General features: G+C 39.5%; 1 protein-coding gene across 2 annotated transcripts in view; it reads right to left on the minus strand.

Annotated features, from left to right (window-relative positions):
• RpA-70 (replication protein A 70) overlaps positions 1–21,444 on the minus strand; it is an 82,247-nt gene that overhangs the window by 21,323 nt on the left and 39,480 nt on the right. For both annotated transcript variants that reach the window (XM_067108820.1, XM_067108819.1), the window contains exons 9-10: positions 20,727–20,839; positions 2,262–2,396 (exon numbers count right to left, since the gene is read on the minus strand). In XM_067108820.1, coding sequence (XP_066964921.1) covers positions 2,262–2,396; positions 20,727–20,839 — 248 coding nt within the window. The remainder of the gene's footprint in view (positions 1–2,261; positions 2,397–20,726; positions 20,840–21,444) is intronic.

Raw genomic sequence — 21,444 nt, forward strand, 5'->3', positions numbered from 1 at the left:
TAGTAATATTCAATCATGTACCTTCATTTTGCAACAAATTGGAAGTCTCTAGCACAATATTTTGATTTATGGTGAATTTCTGGAAAAAAAAAAAAAAAAAAAAAAAAAAAAAAAAAAAAAAAAAACACACACACACCACCACACAAACAACAACAAACCACCACCACCTTTTCCTTACGTCTGCGTGCGTAACTCGGCTGAACATCTCAGAAATTCTTTCGTCACGCTTGTCGTAATGTTTGCATCGTTTTACATTAGTCGTTACAGAAACTTTTATATATGAAAATGTGCGCAATTTCATGTAGAATACAACAGAAAATAGCTCATGGTTGTAGCTTTTATCAGTTTTGAAATATTTTCACATAAATCACGATAACTGCCAAAATTTCAACCTTCGGTCAACTTTAACTCGACCAAATGGTCGAAAAACGCAATTGTAAGCTAAAACTCTTACATTCTAGTAATATTCAATCATTTACCTTCATTTTGCAATAAATTGGAAGTCTCTAGCACAATATTTCAATTTATGGTGAATTTTGAAAAAACATTTTCCTTAAGTCCGCAAACTCGGCGAACATCTCAGAAATTCTTTCACACACGTTGTCGTAATAACATTTGCACCGTTTTATATTAGTCGTTACATAAAGTTTTATATATGAAAATGTGCGCAATTTCATGTACAATACAACAGAAAATAACTCATGGTTGTAGCTTTTATCAGTTTTGAAATATTTTCATATAAATCACGATAAATAGAAAAATTCTACTTTCGGTCAACTTTAACTCGACTGAAATGGTCGAAAACTGCAATTGTAAGCTAAAACACTTACAGTCTAGTAATATTCAATCAATTAGCTTCATTTTTCAACAAACGGGAAGTCTCTAGCACAATATTTTGATTTATGGTGAATTTTTGAAAAAACATTTTTTTACGTCCACGCGTTACGAATTCATGCATCATTTTGTGATAATATTTTCTCTGTGTTGTTTTGATCATTTTACAATTTGTTATATACCAAAATCATTGCAATTTAGTGTACAATACAAAGAAAAACAAAATAACCCGTTAGCTTTAACCGTTTTGCTCACAGCGATTTGTATAAAATTATATATGAAAATTTTTTTTTTGCAGTCATATATTTCAATATTTATATATGATAATGATATTTTTTTTCATTTCTGATGGTTGCATATTAAACTTCAGGCAATGACAAAAAAAGGAGCCAAAAATGAACTCTTAATCTTAAAAACTAAGTGTGCTGTGATTTTTTTAAAAAAACTTTTTTTCCGCTTCGGCGCTAAACTCCCGAACGCCGCTGGCATACGGGAGACGTTTTTGTAAATAGAGGCTCGGCGTTTAAGGGTTAATTCTTTTCAGGTGGAAAATCTTTCTAAAGTAGAAATTTAGTAATACTCCATACAGAGCACTCATTGCAATGGTCTAAATGTATGACAGCTTTTGATCTTTTCAGTTTTTTCTTCATTTCCAAGAGTCTTCTATGATCAGCTATGCTTGAGCTTGCTTTCAATCTGTATGTCTTTGTTTACTAAGCAGCCTAATACAAGAAGAGTTCAACAGTTTATGATTGTCAAGATGGATCAAGCAGTGACCCTTTAAAGAGAATATCAATCAATTTCTTTGCAGCTTAAGTTACTTAACCATCCCAAAAATGATCTGTCTTAAGATTAAAAGAAAACTGGCAGTTTGTCAAAAAATATTATTATTACTATTATTTCAGTAGATGAAACCAGTTCACATGGAACACGCACACAGGGGCCATTGATTTGAAATTCAAGCTTCCAAAGAATGTTGATTTCAACTCCCACTCCCAGTGCAGCAGTAACTGATCATGATACACAGCCAGTGATTTTCATCACCCTGAGGGAGACATGAACCTGCGACATCTGAGTGGCATGCCACAACACTAAACACTATACCAGCAATATGTCACATTTTTGGTTCATGATTTCATTTGAATCAAAATTAATAATGATGATGATTTATAGAGAAAATAAATTTAAGCTGAAAACCTGATACTAGATCATAATACATAAGGCAACTGCACACTGACCCAAAACAACCATCAGTCTATTTTTAGATTTTCTGTATTGTAATTATCAGGTATGACTTACCATTTGTAGCACCTTGTGATGGATATGGTACATTAATGAGACGAACTCTCAAACTGGGTACAAAACGTCACAACAACATTACATTATTTACTTGTCAATCATTGAAATATGGGAACAATTAATCTTACCTGGAAAGATGATGAAGACAAAAGGGACAAAGAAACACCACCAAAATCTGAAACCTTTGCACCCTTAATTGCAAGGACAGGTTGTAATGATCCATCAAAATTTTCTGCACTTGTTCCCCAAAGAGTAACTCTGACCTGAAATTATAAAAAGGAACACTGAAAACACTGTCCAACTTCCAAAAAAGGATCATATTTAACTCAAGCAGTAACACAGGAAAAACTAATCAGGAGCATGTGATGTACCTCTCAACTAAAAGCTGAAAGGTCTGGAGACTGACATTTCTTTACCACTACAACCCAAAGAAAAGAAAAGCTTGGCAGGAGCCGATATGGAACTTAATAGTTAACTTGCTTCCAAGCTAGTGCTTTATGAGATGCAGGAATGGGGATTTGGGACATCTACAATACTGATTACAGTTCACTGTCAAAACTCTTACAGTTTCATATGGAATTTTCTTTGATTTGCCTCAACAATTAGTTATTGAAAACATTTAACCATAAGTGGGTAAGAATGTCTTCTGCCAAAACAATGTCTTTTCAAATAGAAGAATTTGTAATCACCAAAAATGATCCTGGATGGTTGCATAACTAAGGCTTCTCAGTTTGCTTGGTCAAAATACTGGTAGACAGAAGTTATGCAAACCAATAATCAATAGACACCTTAACATCACTCCTGCCACAGCAAAAAATGGTTATCTTGTTAATTTTTTTTCATATATTTTATAAAACAGTGTAAAGAAAGTGGGAGTGAACTGAAATATCACGCAGCAAGTTTACCTATTCCCAAAAAGTGATAAAGAAAAGTTTTGTTATAATCATCTTCAGCAAAGCTGCAGGTCTAACTATTCCTGGAAAGCTAAAACAAAAAAAGTTAACATTAATAATTTTCAACAAAGCTGTAACACCACTGGAAAAGCAGAATGCTACAATCCCAAAGGCTTCAAAAGAAAAGGATGCCCAGTGTGGAAGAACTAGGAGACAGCACCTTTTACTTTATGTGCGAATTATTGTTAAGCCGCTTAATCTGTCCACTGAATTAATTTTAGCACTCACAGAGTGAGTATTTGCTTTAATAAATAAAATCACGTTTAGATTTTATTGACTAAATTACAGATTTTTAAAAAATCTTATAACTGAGTTGAGTGAAAATGGTGATCTCTGACAAATAATTTATTTCCAAAACTTAATATAATTTGGATATTCACACACAAAAATTTTTTTTTAATGCTAATGTTACACTCTATGTAAAAATACAGGGATTGGGCCTTGTTGGTATCCAACAAATATCGATAGATCAAACGAGTGACCAATTCTAAGGTAAGACCAAATTAACTGTGTGCTCTTTTTATATGATAATCCATTTTCCATGTTACTAGTACCAGGTCTTTACTCTACATATCCTGCCATTTATTGATTATAATGGGTTTCAGAGATGTTATATAATTACTAATATGAATATCAACATGTGATCTCATCATAGTAACTGCAGCGTTGGCTGCTTCATTGACTTTTCAAGGCCCATTTTGGATTAAAACTGGCAGTCTGGCATCTTTCTGCCAACTACTGCATTTTAAAGTATGAGTGCCTCCATAGTTTGAGTTTTGCACTACCAAATTACATCAATACAACAGCTTCTTGCAAAAAAAAAAAAAAATTTTTAAATTATGTATTACAGACCAGCCTCCTATTACCTAAAATTCATAGACTCAGAATTCAGAAATAGTACACAATATGTGAAGTGTGAATGTGAACCTCTTAGAAAATTAGGCAAAAATGAATGTTTATAATGAAATCAAGCTTTATATATACTTACTAGGCAATTACATAGCTATCAGTTTCTAGTCGGCAGTTAAAATTTGAAACTTTTGTTTAGGTGTAGGTAAATGACCCCGCTCAATTTCGGGGAAGAAGAGGAACAACTGAGCAAACAGCTTCAATTTGTTTGTGCCACTATGTCCATGCGAGGGGAGGGCAGGCTCTCATTCTGTAATTACTTGGTAAGTATATATAAAACTATTTTATCTTGTTTTTATATAAGTAAAATATCTTAGCAAGTAATTACATAGATGATTCCACATTGACAGGCGGTGGGATACATGGACAATCCTACCCCAAAAACAGTACATAATGTAGTGAATTCGAGAATAGAAAAATTGCTAGCATTGGGACTATGCTTGTTGTTTCCTTACCTGCTATGAGAGCTGCTGCAGGAAGATACTGCCTCTGGCTGGCGCTCATCTTACTTAGCAGAGGCGTGGCAGTATATTTATGGATACAACCTCTCTCTGACATCAGTGGGAGCTTTGCAGTGAAGGACATTCTAGTAATGCATACAAAATTGCCCCTGCCCAGGGCACAGTACCAACACAAAACAACCAGATAACAACGCTGTTACCTACACCATAAAATTAAAGACACCACCACCCAACCATAAAAGAGAGAGAGAGAGAGAGAGAGAGAGAGAGAAGAGAGAGAGAGAGAGAGAGACTAGAGAGAGAGAGAGAGAGAGAGAGAGAGAGAGAGAATGGGTATCCTAGTTCAAGGCTCTTTTATGGATGGAAGAGATGTCTTTAATTTTAACCCCCACCATGCCAGCCACAGCGATAAAGGACCCAAGTTTTGTGCACTCACTAAAAACTGTTTCCCGGGCCTTAAATAGTGGGATGCAAATACTGATTTACAGCTCCATTACGTTGCTTGGAGAATGTCAGAGAGAGGTTGTATTTAAATACTAAGACACAGCCACTTCTCTGATTTCATGTGCTTTAACCTTCAAAGCAGGCAAAAGCTCTTCTCCTACTTGAGAATGAGCTTCTCAAATGAGGTCTATTAAGAAAAAAGAAAGTGCATTCTTCATAAGAGGCCAAGAGGGGTCTTTAACCAAAGTCCACAGGTTACTGGAAGGCCCCCTTATCTTCTCAGTCTTTTGTAGGTAAAGCTTTAAAGCTCTCACAGGGCAAAGAGCCTACGCTTCATCCTCTGATCCTAGTATTCCTCCCAAATTCTAGATATTAAAAGAATGAGGCCAGGGCTTGGACGGATTCTCATTCTTTGTGAGAAAACCAAGGGTATATGGGCAGATCACATCTCCTTCAGAGAACCCAATCCTTTCACCAATGACCTGTATTTCACCGACCCTCCTAGCTGTCGCTAAGGCCACCAGAAAGAGGGTCTTCTTAGCCAGATTCCTCAATGAAGCAACGTTGAGAGGCTTGACAGGTGGACCAGAAAGCCATTTCAAGACCACATCTAAGTTCCCAGATACTAGATCTGTACTCTGCTTTCCTGCATCAAAAGATCTAATCAAATCAGAAAGGTCCTGGTTCGAGGATCTGTACTCTGCTTTCCTGCATCAAAAGATCTAATCAAATCAGAAAGGTCCTGGTTCGAGGATAAGTCCAGGCCTCTGTGTCTGAAAACAGAGCTAAGCATGGCCCTGTAGCCCTTTAATGTGAAAGAGGAAAACCCTCTGGAGGTTCTTAGAAAGAAAAGGAAATCTGCAATCTCCATTAGAATCATTTTAGAAGAAGAGATGCCATTCCTTCTGCACCAAGTGCAGAAAATGGACCACTTATTCTGGTATACACTGCAGGAAGACTGTCATCTGCATTTTGAAATAGCTTCTGCAGCTACTCACGAAAATCCCTTAGCTCTGAGGAGTTTCTTGACAGTTTTTACCCTGTCAGAGCTAGAGTAGACAACCCTTAATGGAACCTCATGAAGTGGGGTTATCTGAGACGATTGTGTTTTTGAGGGAGCAGCCTTGGGGAGTCTACCAGAAGCCCCTTGAGATCTGGAAACCATTCCTTTAGTGGCCAAAATGGGGCAATCAGTATCACTGATACATTCTGGTGAGACTGGAATTTGTTCAACACCTCCCGTATCATTCCGAAGGGAGGAAAGGCATACAGATCCTTGCTGGACCAGTCTTGAAGCATTGTGTCTGTCGCCCATGCTAAAGGATCTGGAACTGGTGAGCAAAAGAGAGGGAGACGATAGTTTCTGGAAGTCACAAAGAGGTTCAGAGTTGGTCTTCCCACAGTCTCCACAGAGCTGAACAGACTAAAGGATCTAGAGTCCGCTCCATGGGGATGACTTGATTGCCTTGGCTCAGCTGATCTACCAGCACATTCAGTCCGGCTCATCCACAGGAGAAGATCCCTCGCTGCCTCGCAGAGTGAAAAAGAATGAGTTCCTCACTGTCTGCTGATGTATGATAGGACTGTGGTGTTGTCCAAGCACACTGATACTGTTTTGTTGTACAACTCAAAAGGAAAGGATTGCAGCCCCAAGTGAATTGCCTTCAATTCTCTCACATTTATGTGCCATTCCCTTTGCTCTTGCAACCATGTACTGGAGACTTCCGTCTCCCAGGAGAGCGCCCCAGCCCAAGTTCGATGCGTTAACATACAAGCTTAGGTTGGGGTTCTGAGGGAATAGGGATTTCCCTTCTAGCAACCTCTCTTCTGACCTCCATCAAAGCAGGTGTTTCTTGATGTTCTGAGTCATCGGAAACACGAACGTGTCTGGATAACTTTTCCTGTCCCACCAGCCTGAGGAAGAATTGTAGAATTTTCATATGAAGCCTCCCCAGCAAGACAAACTATTCTATGGAATCCAACGTCCAATGGAGACTCAACCACCTGTTGGCCAAGCAGGTTTCAAGAGAGAAATTCGTCTACCGTTCATAAACACGACTCCACTCTCTTCTCTTAGGGGATGGAAAGCCCAAAAAAGATGAGAATTCAGTCATCCCCAAATAAACTACCTCCTGTGACAGAGCCAGCTGGGACTTTCGATGATTGATCAACAATCCAAAATCGTCGGTGAGCAGAGGTGTCTTCCGAAGGTCCTCCATGCATTGTTCCTTCATTGGGAAATGAAGGAGCCAATCATCTAAGCAGTGCGATGTTGATCCCCATGAAATGGAACCATCCTGCCAGGGAGGCAACAACCCAAGCAAAAACTTGAGGAGCTGTCAATAGTCCAAAATATAGAGCCAGAAATTGGAAGACCTGGCCCTGAAATATGAATCTTAGGTACTTCCCTGAGTCCAGGTGCATGGGGACATGGAAGTACGCATCCTGCACGTCTACTGAGACCATCCAGTCTCTCTGACGAATAGATGAAAGAAAGGAACAATTTGTCTCCATATGAAACTTTGTCTCCTGAACAAATATGTTCACGGCACTCACATCCAAGACTGGTCTCCATCCTCCTGATGACTTGGGGACTACAAAAACACGATTGTAGAACCCCTTCGAGCTTACATATGTGACTACCTCTACGACCCTTTTCTCGTGGGAGCTCACTTCCTCTGCAAGGGGCGGAAACCTCTTTGAGCCTACGGAGTAGGCAGTCAAGACGATGGGCTTCTTGACTAATGGAGGTCTTTCTCTGAATGGGATTGAGTAGCCAAACTTTAAGACTTCAAAAACCCATTGTTCTGCTCCTTTCTTGCTCCAACTCTCCCAAAAGAGGAGGAGCTGGCTTCACTTCACGGAGGAAGACTTGACTGAGGATTTCTTGGTAGAATGGGGGGTGAAACCAACATTTGCTTGTCCTCTTGATTGAGACCTTTGCCTGCTCCCACAAAAGGGAAAGGGCTGCAGAGGGGAGGCTGACTTGGCGCTAAAAGAGGCAGCTTCTTATGGCGTCTCGAAGATTGCACCAAAAGATCTTGTGTAGATTTCCTTTGTAATACCGACACAATCTCACTGACCACCAACTGCAGGAATAAGAAATCCCACACCAGAGGGGAGAAGAGCAGGGCAGACTTCTGGGCTGTGGTGATCCCCTTCATGGTGTATGAGGACCAAAGCTCCCTCTTCTTTAAAATCAGCTGTCTAGAAACATCACTAAAACACCACTGGTGCCTCTGCTCAGGGCTGGAAGCCTTTGAACTAGAGGAAAGACAGTGTACCTCCAAAAACACGCCTTTCCATTGGCTGTCTCTTATCACCTGGGACTTGACTACAGGTACGACTGAGGGGCTGACTACCCGTGGGCAGACCCCACCAACCTCCCTTGGGCTTCCGGTATGGCTTCTCCAAGGTTTAGGAGAGTATGCCGGGGACCTATGTCTAGGAGAATTGGCGGGATGGGCAGCCAGCTCCTCCAATAACACTTCATTATCATCACTCACTTTATGCTCCACATAGGTTCAAACTGAAGCCCCTATCTGAGTCACAGTGTTCACTAGCAATTCAAATGGCATTGGGATTGGGAGCGAGAGTGCTGGGTAAATGATCAGGTGGTACAGTTGAGGAACTGGGAATGGGAGAAATTACAGGCAAAGATACGATAGGTACAACAATGAAACGCATAGAAGATTCCTGACTAGCTACAGTCTTGTCATGCTTAATGGTCACTTATCCCTTCCTCTCTACCTTTGATAGATGAGAATTCAAAATTTCCCACTGCTTAGGATCCCAATCCTTACAGCCAGCACAAGATTTCTCTAACAAGCATACTTGACCCCTGAAGTTGTGCACAATGTATGAGAGTCATATCTAGCTAAGGTTAATCTTGTACTGCAGCCTTTGCTGCAATAACAAGTACTAGTCATACTTGTGTCTGCCATCGTCAGCAAACAAGTCGATAAACAAAGCCCAAAAAGCAAACAAGTCACAATCGGGAAGTCAATTCTGTGAAAATTTAAGGTTTTCAATTAAAACCCTATCTCAATAAATTGCCGAAAAGGCTACCGAATGCAAAATACTTCACCAATTAGTCACAACCAGAAAATCAATGCAAAATACTTCACCTATTAATCACAACCAGAAAATCAGCAAAGTACTGAATTCCAAATTCAGCTGCTGCTCACAACCTACATCGTAAGCCAGAAGAAACACACTGAAGCTCTTTGCTCAGTTGTTGTTCTTCTTCCCCAAAAGTGGGCAGAGTCATTTACCTACACCAAACCAAAAGAATTGCTACCACGAGTTTCAAATTTTAGCTGCCAATACTAGGAACTGATAGCTATGTAATTACTTGGTAAGTTACTTATATAAAAAGCTCTATTGTGAAAGCCTTCATTGATTAAAAGAGCCTTTAGAATTTTTTACACCGTTAATTTCTAAATAAGCATAACAATACAAAATGGCATAAAACTATTCACAATATACCCATCATAAACCAACCCTTAGCTAAGAAAAAGAGAGTCACCATTCATTTGCTCTCTCCAATGAGGATTCTGCAGATATTTTTTAGATAACAAACAGTATTAAGAATTTACCATTCATTTTACACTAATCTTCTTGTACAGTGTTTGTACATGATTTAGTATCTGTGCGTCTGTAACCAGTTACCATTGAATACAGTACTATCCAACCTCTTAAATTCGGGAACCTTGGGAACAGGCCACTGCCAGACCACAGAAAATACCAGAATACAGAATACACCCCTAAAAAACGAAGCTCCTATGAAAACACGGTCCTGGAAGCTAATTCCACATACAAACAGCCTAGCTGCCGACTTAGCCTACTACTTGGCTAAGTTCTGACACCACTTTTCATCATTTCATAGCTTCATACTGCACAATTTCTTTAAAATAGTGTACTTTATTATTTAACATATTTAGCCTACAATCCCGAGTTAGCCTAACCATAAATCAACTACTTAACTCTTCTCAGAATCTGCAGAATATTTATCAGTGACTTTCATCTCCTAAATTTACTATCTTTATAATTATCACTACAGTTTCCTTGTCATTTATTTTGGTAGTATAGGGTAATGAAATTAAAAAATAAAGAATGAAATTCGACAATCACTCAGTGCATTCACCATCAAAAAGTAAACAATGCACACTGCCATCTATTGAGGAAATTGAACACTAAACATTTGCTAACAGGAGGGGAAGGATAGAAACATTTTCTAGCATAGATAAAGATTCATGCTTGTGCTTCATGTCTCTAGCTCATCTGATCTCTTCGGTGGCATATCGAATGGTTAAATATACAGCTATATAAAAGAAATAGAACTCTTAAGAGTACGGAATTTGTGCATTGCCAAATGTCTCATTGTTTTGATTAAAAGTTTTGACTTGGTAGAGCCTTCTCAAGTAGAATCTTTAGAAAACTTACTTAGGCATTTAAATTTAAAATATCAAAAACATATTTGACTTCACACATTTTCATTACTAACAATTATTTTCATTAAAAAAAAAAAGATATGGTATATCTTTTGCCATTGGGAAGTTGTAAACAATATGCGGCGGTGCCCTTGTGGCCACTCAACAAACTAACAGCGGTTGATTCAAAATTGAGCTGAACCACGGGAGTTCCCAGACCACAGAATGCCTGTTTTAAGAGGTTCGACTGTAGTAAGATGTTTGAAAAAACTACCACTGCACATGCCAATTAAAATATAAAAGCAACAATACGTAAGGGTATAATGAAAACTTAAAAAACTATTATGATGAATGAGTGTGCATTGTTTTTGATAATTTAGTTAACACTCATACACAAGACCAACACAAAAGTATTCAAAGTTGTATCATGTTGACTTTGCGGTGAGCTGGTTATACTATGCTATCAAAATTGTTTAAAATATCAAATGTTTGAGAAAACAATTGTTCATTTGCCCATCTATTGACAAAGCCCTTCTCTCTCTCATGAATTTTTATTAAGAGTTCTGATCAACACTTATGATGTTATGAAAGAAACAAAACTTAGGTAAAAATGCATTATACACATACCAAAAAGTTATTGAATGCACGTATGTGTGACAGTAAGTGTGTCTTTGTGAGAGGATACAGAAGAATACATCATACATCTAGAAAAATACCAGTACAAGTACTGCACTTGATACCAATGACTGATTATAGATGCAATAAAGCATATAAATATAAAAATATTTTTATATCAAAATTATGTTTCATATATAGCCTACTTACCAAGTAATTACTTAGCTACAGCTTTAACCTCACATGGCAACCCTAAATTCAAAATACCACGTTAGCGTTCCCGTTGCATAATGTCAAGTGAAACACCCCGCCCACTGCACAGGTTTACTTGGTAGCGACAATAGCCGGCTGGTCCATTCGGTTTTTGCCAATATGTCCATAAGAGGGGAGAAGGGATAGCTCCCATTCTTTAATTACGTGGTAAGTATATATGAAACTTAATTTTATTATAAAAATATTATTTTCATATAAGTAACTTACAAAGTAATTACTTAGCTGAATCCCACTTTGAAAGGGGGAGGGATGAATGGACATATTCTATTCCAAAACAGTAAGAAAGCTACTGCAGGAGAAAAACTGCCACTGGTTGGTGCTCATCTTAACCTGCAGTGGCGTGGCAGTATAGCGGAGGGTCACCTCTACATCAGTGGAAGTCTTGCAACAGAGGATAGGCCTGAATATTGACAAGATGTACATCAAAAGTGCCCTTGCCCTGGGTGCAGTACCAATAAATCGAACAACCAGACAAAGCTGTCACCTACACTGTCCAAAGAAAAAACCACTACCCATGCAAAAGGACTGGTGGGCACTCCAGGTACAAGATAACCCTAGGCTCCCAAAAAACTTGACACCCTATGTCAAGGTGAAGAGATGGAAGAGAGAATCTCTCCTATGCTTCTTCCACCAATACCAAGCCAGCCACTGATATTGGCCCAAGGGTGCTGCAATTTTCAAACACTGTTTCAATTTCTTTCAAGTAACGAGATGTAAATAACGATTTGCACCTCCAAAAGGTCAATTGAAGAATGGCCGAAAGGGATAAATTATGTCTGAAGGCGAGGTGTAGTGATTGCTTGGACTTCACGCGCCTTCACTTTGAACGCAGGCAAAGTGTCTTTCTGGATGCGAGAATGTGCCTCGGGATCAGGTCCCTTAGGAAGAACGACTGTGTGTTCTTCAAAAGAGGGCAAAAAGGATTCTTGACAGAACACCAGAGATTGCTAGAAGGTCCTCTGATTTTCTCGGTCCTTCACAGACAATACCTTAGGGCTCTGACTGGGCAAAGAACCCTTTCCTCTTCCTCAGGGCCCAGGATTTCCATTAAATTTTTAATATGGAAGGAGCGAGGCCAAGGTTTGGATGCATCCTCGTTCTTGGCTGGGAAACCCAGGGTGAAAGAGCACACTACATCTCCTTGGGAGAAGCCTACCCTTTTGTCAATAGCTTACAGTTCACTCTCACACTTGGCAGTCGCCAAAGCTACGAGGAAGAGTGTCTTCAAAGTGAGGTTCTTGAGGGAGGCAGAACAGAGGGGCTTGAAAGGATGGCACATGAACCACTTTAGTAGGACATCTAGGTTCCACGAAACTAGATCAGACTTCTGCTTTGATGTGTCAAATGATTTGATAAGGTCATTAAGATCCTGGTTTGATGACAAGTATATACCTCTGTGCTTAAAAAACTGAGGTATGCATCGCTCGGTATCCTTTAATGGTGGGAGAGGACAGCCCTCTATGGGTTTTCAGACAGAGGAGGAAGTCCGCTATTTGAGTCAAAGATGTCTCAGAAGACGAGATGTTATGTCTGAAGCACCATCAACGAAAAATCGTCCATTCTGACTGGTACACTTTGCAAGAAGATTGTTGCCTGCACTCAGCAATAGTTTATGCAGCTACTCTTGAAAAACCTTTTACTCTGACGAGTTTTCTGACAGCCTGAGGCCTGTCAGACTGAGAGTGGACAATCTTCGGTGGTATCTCTTGAAGTGAGGTAGTTTGAGTAGCTACTGTCTTTGGGGAAGCAGCCTCGGGAAGTCTACCAAAAGATGTAGAAGGTCCAGGAACCATTCCTTCATGGGCCAGAACAGAGTTACCAGGGTCACTGAGACGTTGGGGTGTAACATGAACTTGTTCAGCACTTCCCTTATCAAGTTGAAGGGCCAGAAGGCATACAGATACAGGCCCAACCAGTCTTTGAGCATGGGATCCAGGGTCCACTCGGTGGGAAGGACTTGCTTCTGAAGGCTCACTGTCCGCCAAGACGTTTAGTTCCCGAATAAATCGGGTGATCAACGTCACTTGATTTCGATGTGCCTAGAGAAGAAGATCGTTTGCTATCTGGCAGAGGGAGAAGGAATGAGCGCTCCCGTTTTCAGATATACGACAGTGCAGTGGAGTTGTCCACATGTACTGTCTTGTCCGTCCATGTCTTGTCATGAGCCATGGAAGATGCTGATAAGAAGTTTCCGTTCTTCCAGAAACTTCCTGATTCCCTAGAAGGGCTCCCCAGCCTAGATCCGAGGTGTCCCATTTTATTTCTCCAGTGATCGGAAAAATGACTGTCTCGTTGAGTTTTCCTGTCCCATTTGCTTTCAACAAGAATTGGAGAACTCTCATGTGCAATCTGCCTAACTTGACAAAAAGTCTCGATGGACGAAAAAGTCCTTAGTCAGCTCATCCGTTGGTGGGCAGAACACGACAAGAGGACGCGAAAACTACGGATCATTTGGAGGCAGTTGTCGATTCTCTTGGGGGATGGAAAAGCCGAAAAGTCTAAGAGTTGAGAATCATCCCCAAATAGAGAATCTCCTGTGTCGAGGATAACTGGGACTTCTGAAGATTTAAAAGAATTCCTAGTTCCTGAGTAAGGCGAAGAATGGCCCGTAAGTCCTTTGTGCACTTCACCTTTGAAGGGGATCCAAGAAGCCAGTCGTCCAGGTAAAGACTAATGTTGATGCCGACTAGGTGAAGCCATTTGGCGAGAGGGGAGAGGACTTGGGTAAACACTTGAGGTGCCATGGAGAGGCTGAAGCAGAGAGAACGAAACTGGAAGACTTTGCCCTGGAAGATGGACCTGAAGAACTTCCTGAAGTCCGGACGGATGGGATTATGAAAGTATGCATCTCTTCAAAAGGAGAGAGGATACTTCCTTTGAAAGGGCCGAATGTTTCTCTGAGCCAGCTGAGTAGGCCGTCAAGGTGATGGGAGAGGTGACTAAAGGAGGGTTCTCCAAGAAAGGGATGCAGTAGCCCTCCTTCAGAATCTTGACGATCAACTGGTCTTCCCCTCTGTGATCCCACTTCTCCCAAAAATGGAGAAGTCTGCCTCCTACTGGGGCACAAAGGACTTCTTGCTCACTTCTTGGACAAGGTCTTGGAAGAGCTCCTCTTGATGGAGCTAGGGGGGAACCAGACATTGGAGCGGGGCCAAGATTTCAACTTAGGCTTGCTTCCACGAAAGTGATGCTGTTGCAGTGCAGAGACCATTTTAGGCCCGAACAACAACGCCAAAAAACTCTTGGGGCGCTTGGAGAACTGAGCTAAGAGGTCTTGAGTGGGCTTCTTATGTAGGTCCGAAGCGATCTCTTTCATGACTGAGTGAGGAAAAAGGTGAAGTGAGTCCGGGGGCAAAAATAACAACGCCGACCTCTGCGAATGCATGACTCCTCTGGTGGTAAAGGAACACCAGAGTTCTCTCATCTTCAAAACTCTGAAAGAGAAAAGGGTTGCGAGTTCTGAAGAGCCATCCCTGATGGCTTTGTACATGCACGACAGCACACCTAACAAGTCCACCGCAAAGTGCTCATCCAAGTCCCTGAAGTCTTCTATCTTCTTCACAAGGGCTCCTACCATCCAATCTAAGAAGCTGAGCACTTCAAAAACCATGAAGAGGTTCTCAATACGGTGGCCCAGCTCCGCCGAATAGAAGATAATCTTCGCCAAAGCAAAAGCCGAATGTCGAAAAGAGTTGATGAGGCTGAAGAGATCCCCTTGGGAGGAGGCAGCGACTCCCAACGAGGGAGCTTCAACGGTGGCATACATCAGGCATCTCCTCTTAACCAGATGAGAGGGAGGATGGGCAAAAGTCGCCTTGCCTTGCTCCCTCTTGGAAGAGAGCCAGTCTTGGATTTCTTTAACAGCCTTTTTCTTCTGGGTGGCTCCTCATCAGGAAGGAAGAAGCAGGTGAGGCTGGGGCAGCTGGAGCTACAAGGGCGGAAAGCTCGCCAACAGGTAGCGAAGAAGAGCTGCATACACTGAAGGAGGAGCAGAATCTTGGTTATCTCCTCTTCATCCTCTGACGAGATTGGAGACAGGGATAAGTCCTGAGGAGGCTTAGAGGTGGGAGCTTTCCTAATGAAGCTCATAACCTCAGAAAGCTGTTGCCGATGGGCACCAGAGAAGGCTCATCTTGATCCGGGGTGGGTGCCTGGCGCTCGTGAGTGGTAGACAGGTGACGACGAATTGGTGCTGGGCCTGTGATTGGTGGCGTCGGGCGGTCGGAAGCTGGTGCTGGGCACACTGGAGCTGGGACTGGGCTCCAGGGAGCAGGCATTAGGGGCTTGTGACGGTGCTTGGCATCCAAAAGAGGGTGCTACTGCTTAACAGGAAGCATGGAAGACCAACTGGTGTCATCCATGTGCCTCTTCAATGGCCAGGATGAATCGAAAAAGTGCCTACAGTGCCTGTGATTGCAACTGGAATCAGAGCTGGAAGACACATGACGAACATCCAATGACATGCGTTTCCAATGGCAGTCTATCAAAACCTGGGATTTTGCAACAGGTTTGACCGAGGAAGCGGCAACCCGTGGGCAAACCCCTGCCAGCCTCCCTTGAATCTCCAGTATGTCTTCTCCCAGGGTTAGGGGAGCAGGACAGTGACCTTCGTCTAGGAGAGCCGGCGGGATGAGAAGCCACCTCCTCCACTTGCACTTTACAAGACACTTTCTGACAAAACACTTTGTCCATTATGACTTTTAAGGACGCCCCTATCTCAGCCACTCAACTTACTACTAGACTCAACTTATTAATCTTGGATTCGAGGCTGGCAATGGTATCAGGGTTAGAAGCATGGGAGCTAAGCACGGGAGTATGTGGAATGATAGGAGGAGGAGGAGGACTAGGAATAAGAGAAAGATCGTGACTGGGGGTAGAAGGAACAGCAAGATTAAGATCTGACTTAGGCTTGGGGGAATAATCTTGGCTAACCGAAGCGCTACTCTCGGCCCTAATGGCCACCTTCCTCTTCCTATTCTTTTCAAGTTTACTAAAGTGAGATTGAAGAACCTTCCACTTCCTTTCATCCCAATCCTGGCACTCACCAAAAGTATTCTTCATCGAACATTCCTTTCCCCTACAATTACTGTGCCTGGTATGTGCATCATAGCAAAACTTAGTTAGCCTAGACTTACATCTTTCACTACAATAGCGAAGGCCAGCACTTGAATCAAACATAACTAATTGAAAGCTAATCCCAAGTAACTAAGTAAATCAGCACTTTGAAGCTAAACAAAAGCGATAATACTTCACTGACTTCCAGCGAAACACTAAACAACCAATGAAACAGGGCTGCAGCAACTAGCGCACGATGTTACTCATGCAAGCGGCAAAAGCAGAATGAGCTGCTGGCTATTGTTGTTACCAGGTAAACCCGGGCAGTGGGCGGGGCCTGTCACCTACATTATGCAACAGAAACGCTAATGCGATATTTTGAATTTAGGGTTGCTGCGTGAGGTTAAAGCTATATAGCTAAGTAATTACTTGGTAAGTTACTTATATGAAAATTCAGAACTTGTGCAAATTTTTACAAGCCACTGATCAGCAGTACAGTGAAATACTATACAAACCAAATAAAAGTTGTAAAATGTGAGTCTGCTTTGGTCGTTCTGCTCATGGAAGTCAGATGACACTATTGTACTCACTTGGGTAAACTGGTCCAATAATAATTGGCATTTTGCATCATATACATTTGAGGCTCGCTACCTCACACTGAAATACAATTTCTTACCTAAGTGTATACAAATGTATGTGAAAAGTTCACCAATCACTAGATCAGTTCAAACCCTGCTGGCCTTTTCTCACTGAGTTCACCCACAAGTAGTAATGCCATAGTATTTATTATTACTGTAACATAAAATATTTGGTAAATGTATTATAAAACATTGGTAAGCAATAGGGACAAAAAATAATTGGTCTAAAAGTACGTTGCAACAGAAACCAACCATACAGAATAACAATGTAATTCTAAAAATAGGCATCAAAAGCTTTACACAGATGTGCGTGTATACTGTACATATGTTATGGGCAAAAGAAGTCTTAAAATGTGGCATACTGTAGTTGGTCTGTTTACACCATGACATGTATGTTCAGTGTAATAGGCATTCCTACCAAGTAACTACAACATAAGCATCGTACTTAGTACAGTGACCCCTCGTTTATCGCGGGAGATAGGTTCCAAGACCGGCCGCAATAACTGAAATTCCGCGAAGTACGGACAGCATATTTATTTAATTATTTAATGTGTATTTGGACTTTTTTAAAACCCTCCCTGTACTCTTAACAACCCACCCTTTACTCTATTAATAACAGGGACAACTGTTAAGCAATATGAATTCAGTAGGTAAGTTTACAGTACTATATAACGGGCTAAATTACTGTGGTAAAGTAGCTATAGTATATGACGTGATCGGCAAGCTTTAAATTTTAAAAAATACAGTATACATACAGTAATAATGTATATAGTAATACAATACAGTATCATCTTACTGTTCTGTGTTACATGTAATACAGTACAGTACTGTAACATTTAAGATTAAAAAATATATATATAGTTACTGTACTCACCAAGAAAGAAGATAGCATAAATGAATCTCTAGATACTCTATTTATATGGGGCAAGGTTATTTTTCGTTATACTAAGTGTTTTTAAGTCAAAATATAACTTAAATACGTCTTGTTGTGAAATTAATTTAGCTATTTTTTTCGTTAATAGATGATGCTGCCCGTTTGGGGGAATGTTTGTTTCATGTGAAATAAAAAAACGATTCCGTTCGCTTTTTTCACTTGATTTCATCATAACACAAGCTTTATGTATTTATATTTTATCAGCGTGAAAACAACAGTAATCTGTGTTCTTTCATGCCCAATTGTTTTGATTAAAATACTTTCTCTCTAATTTTATTTACGGTCGAGTTTCATCCATGTTTCTGATGCACGATAATTTATAGTCATTAGCAGCTTGAACATTGTTTTCTCAGCTTCAGCTACAACTTGCAGCTTAAATTTAGCAGCAGTATATTTCCTTGTCAATCTTTTATCCACAGCGAATAAGGGTATAATGTAAATATATATCAGTCTTATTCTACTTAATGTCATTTGTAACATAACTACGGTAATTCTTTACTACTGTACAATGGCTGAAATACAAGCAAAACAGCTGTTGCTATCCAATTCAGTTATAAGCAAAACAACAGTTTCTCGTTCGGATGTTTATGGCTATATGCATTTACGCAAGAGTATAACGTTAATAACAATACCTTTATCATTCTCTTTTACTTTTTTAACTAGAAGATGGGATAAAGAGATGGAGGGAAAGAAGTTGGTCTACTGTAATTTGGTGTCTCTTGCTACCTGATTGTACGCTGCTGCCTGCACCCGCGAAAAATTTTTAAAATATATTATAAATATTGTCGTACTGGTATTAATTGCTTACCCCATCGCAAAATCGAATTATCATCAGGCGAATTATAGTAACTCGAGCACTACCTGCGTACCTGAATATTTTAATAGTTTTATCACAAAAAGTGCACTTAGTCATGAAAATGATATGAAAATACAGTAATTAGTGAATATTTCTTAGTGAAAAATACGGTGAATGGGTGAATTTTCCGCAAATAATGTGTATATGTTCCATAGAGAAATCTGCGAATAGGTGAGTGCGAATCATGAGAATGTGAATATGGGGGGTTTACTGTAACATACATACATACATACACACATCTATATTTTTACTGTAATACAACAGTATAATATGAAGATTAAAAAAGGCCCATAAAACACAATATGAATGTTGCAACCATATATTTCGAGCACTTCTTTCTGTGCAGTGTTCACTGGTAAAATATGGGGAGATAAGGTTACAAGGGTATATAGACTGCCAAACCTACATATTCTTTGTATATATATTCTTGTAACACATCATGTCTCCATATTTTACCAGTGATCATGGGCACAGAAGGAGGTGCTTAAAATATATGGCTGCACAGTTCAAACAGCGTTTTATGGGCCTTTTTATCTTTGTGTGTATATATATAAATGCAAATTTTAGGCAACATATAAAACAAGAAGAGCTCATTTCTAATCATTTAGTTATACTGTAAATTTCAGAGCATATTTCTTATATCACAAAATAGTTTTTGTGCAAAAATCAGCCTTTTAACTGTCATAGTTCTGTGGTTATTACAAAAAACCATAAAAATTTTTCTTTTGCCAGTTTCTCAAAACTTAGTTTATTAAAAAATAAATGCTTATAACTCCAAGAAGACTGAACCAAATTCGATGGAACTTCTACAGTGTAGTATAACTATATATCTTGACTGTGTATGTAGGAAATTCATTTTTGACAAACTTTTTTTTTTTGCATATTTTTAAAATCTTTTTATAAAAAAAAAAAAAACTTAGAAGTTGAATTTTTAAATTTTCCACACTGAAAATTTTCATTATTAGTTGAAGAATAAGTGGTCAAAATTTGAATCAAATTCATTCATAAGGTAGCTATAAGCACTTAATTTATATTGGGGCCTTATGGAGTCAGCACTCTCCTTAAGGTTCATTGACTGGCCAGGTATTTTTGCTGGTCCAGCACCCAGTTGGCCCTGTTGGTTTCAGACTTTTACTGTTTAGTCAAGGAAACCCTGAATGCTATGGGCAGTTGGAAATATTAATGATTGCAGAATGAAGAATTAACTAAAAGACAGTACCAGACATTAATAGAGACTGAGTACAAAAATGAAAATAGAGGTAGAGATGTTTTTTTATGGTTTTGCAATGTGGTATCACAAATAGAATTTTAAAACAAGCTGAATATTCATTCACATTACAGCATTCTGCATTTCCTACTAACTTTGAGGTTTTGCTCGTAATAACTTAATTAGTTAAACTATTTGGCTGGAGGAACCAATGTCCTAGACCTACTAACAATCATACTGTTCTTAAACCATTAAGTTATTAAAACAAACTAAAGTTAGATTGCGGCCATGTCCTCACTTTCCACAACAACACAATTTTGAATTGGTCACATTTCTTTGACCCATGGGCAAGTTCGAAAAATTAACATTTCGACTTGTAATTATGTTTATTATACAAGCTAAAATTCTTTTTTGCATTGTAGACATATGCTGAATACCAACAATAATTTTTTGCAACATGCTTTCGGTGCCAAACTGCATTACCATTTTACTTGAACTTTCCATATGCTCACTCTGGTCTTTTCCCCGTCGCCTGACTTCTCTAAAATTACCTTGTGCCAATTTTCACCTTTTATTGAAGAACAAACACTTTGAATCAGCCATTATAAGTCTAGTGGCTCAGGTCTTGTTTAACTACCATGGATAACAATGTACAAAATGTACTACTGTAAAAGTTACTGAAAAATCAAAAGAAATTTTTAAAAACATGAAGGTATTAAGTTGCTAAGAAAAATCAATACGACAGTATAACGAACACTAACCCTTTCAACTAAATCTGCAATTAAATTACTCATAAGTTCATAAAAGAACACTTACCTCATACTTTGAGTCATCAATAATGAGCAAGTCTCGTTTCTTCAGTTCTCTTCCTGTTGTTCTTTGTGTAATAACTGATATATCCATGGCTTCTTTGCAGACACCAATGATATCTGAATGGCAAACAGAGAAAATATGTTTACACATTTGTGTAAGCACCTGTCAAAGGTAGAAAAAAGCCCTGAAGAATCTGAAGTGAAATGACCTCAAAATATCCTCCCTGCCAGGGTACTGACTAAAGTGAGTTTTACACTGCACTTTACAGGCAGCATTTTTGGCTTTTGCAGGGTCACACTGACCAAGGGCTGAATTGCTTTCAGCCTTTTACTTTTTCTTCCTTCCTCCTGGACTTTTACTACCAGCTATAACATTGTTTTGTCTCTTCTGTAATTTCCACCTTTTGTTCAGTGAGACATCCTACTACACAGGCTGTTAAGTCTGGAAATGACTCAGGTGGCCTTGCTACAGATTATCGTAAGTACTTAAAAAAAACAACATTATTGTACATAAACATAATACCATAAAAATATTTAAAACCAGTAACTGTAAAAGACTTATATAGTCTGACTAATATTTATGGGCACCAATTATTAATTCAGCAATAAACTTAATTATTACCCGCATTAAAAAAATATAATTTTTACAAACCTTATTAAAGGCAATGATGATTTTGATGATAAAAGCTCTGTAAAGATCTGTTATGGCTATATCAAATAGG

Source organism: Macrobrachium rosenbergii, chromosome 9 (assembly GCF_040412425.1).
Source record: "Macrobrachium rosenbergii isolate ZJJX-2024 chromosome 9, ASM4041242v1, whole genome shotgun sequence".
NCBI lineage: Eukaryota > Metazoa > Arthropoda > Malacostraca > Decapoda > Palaemonidae > Macrobrachium > Macrobrachium rosenbergii.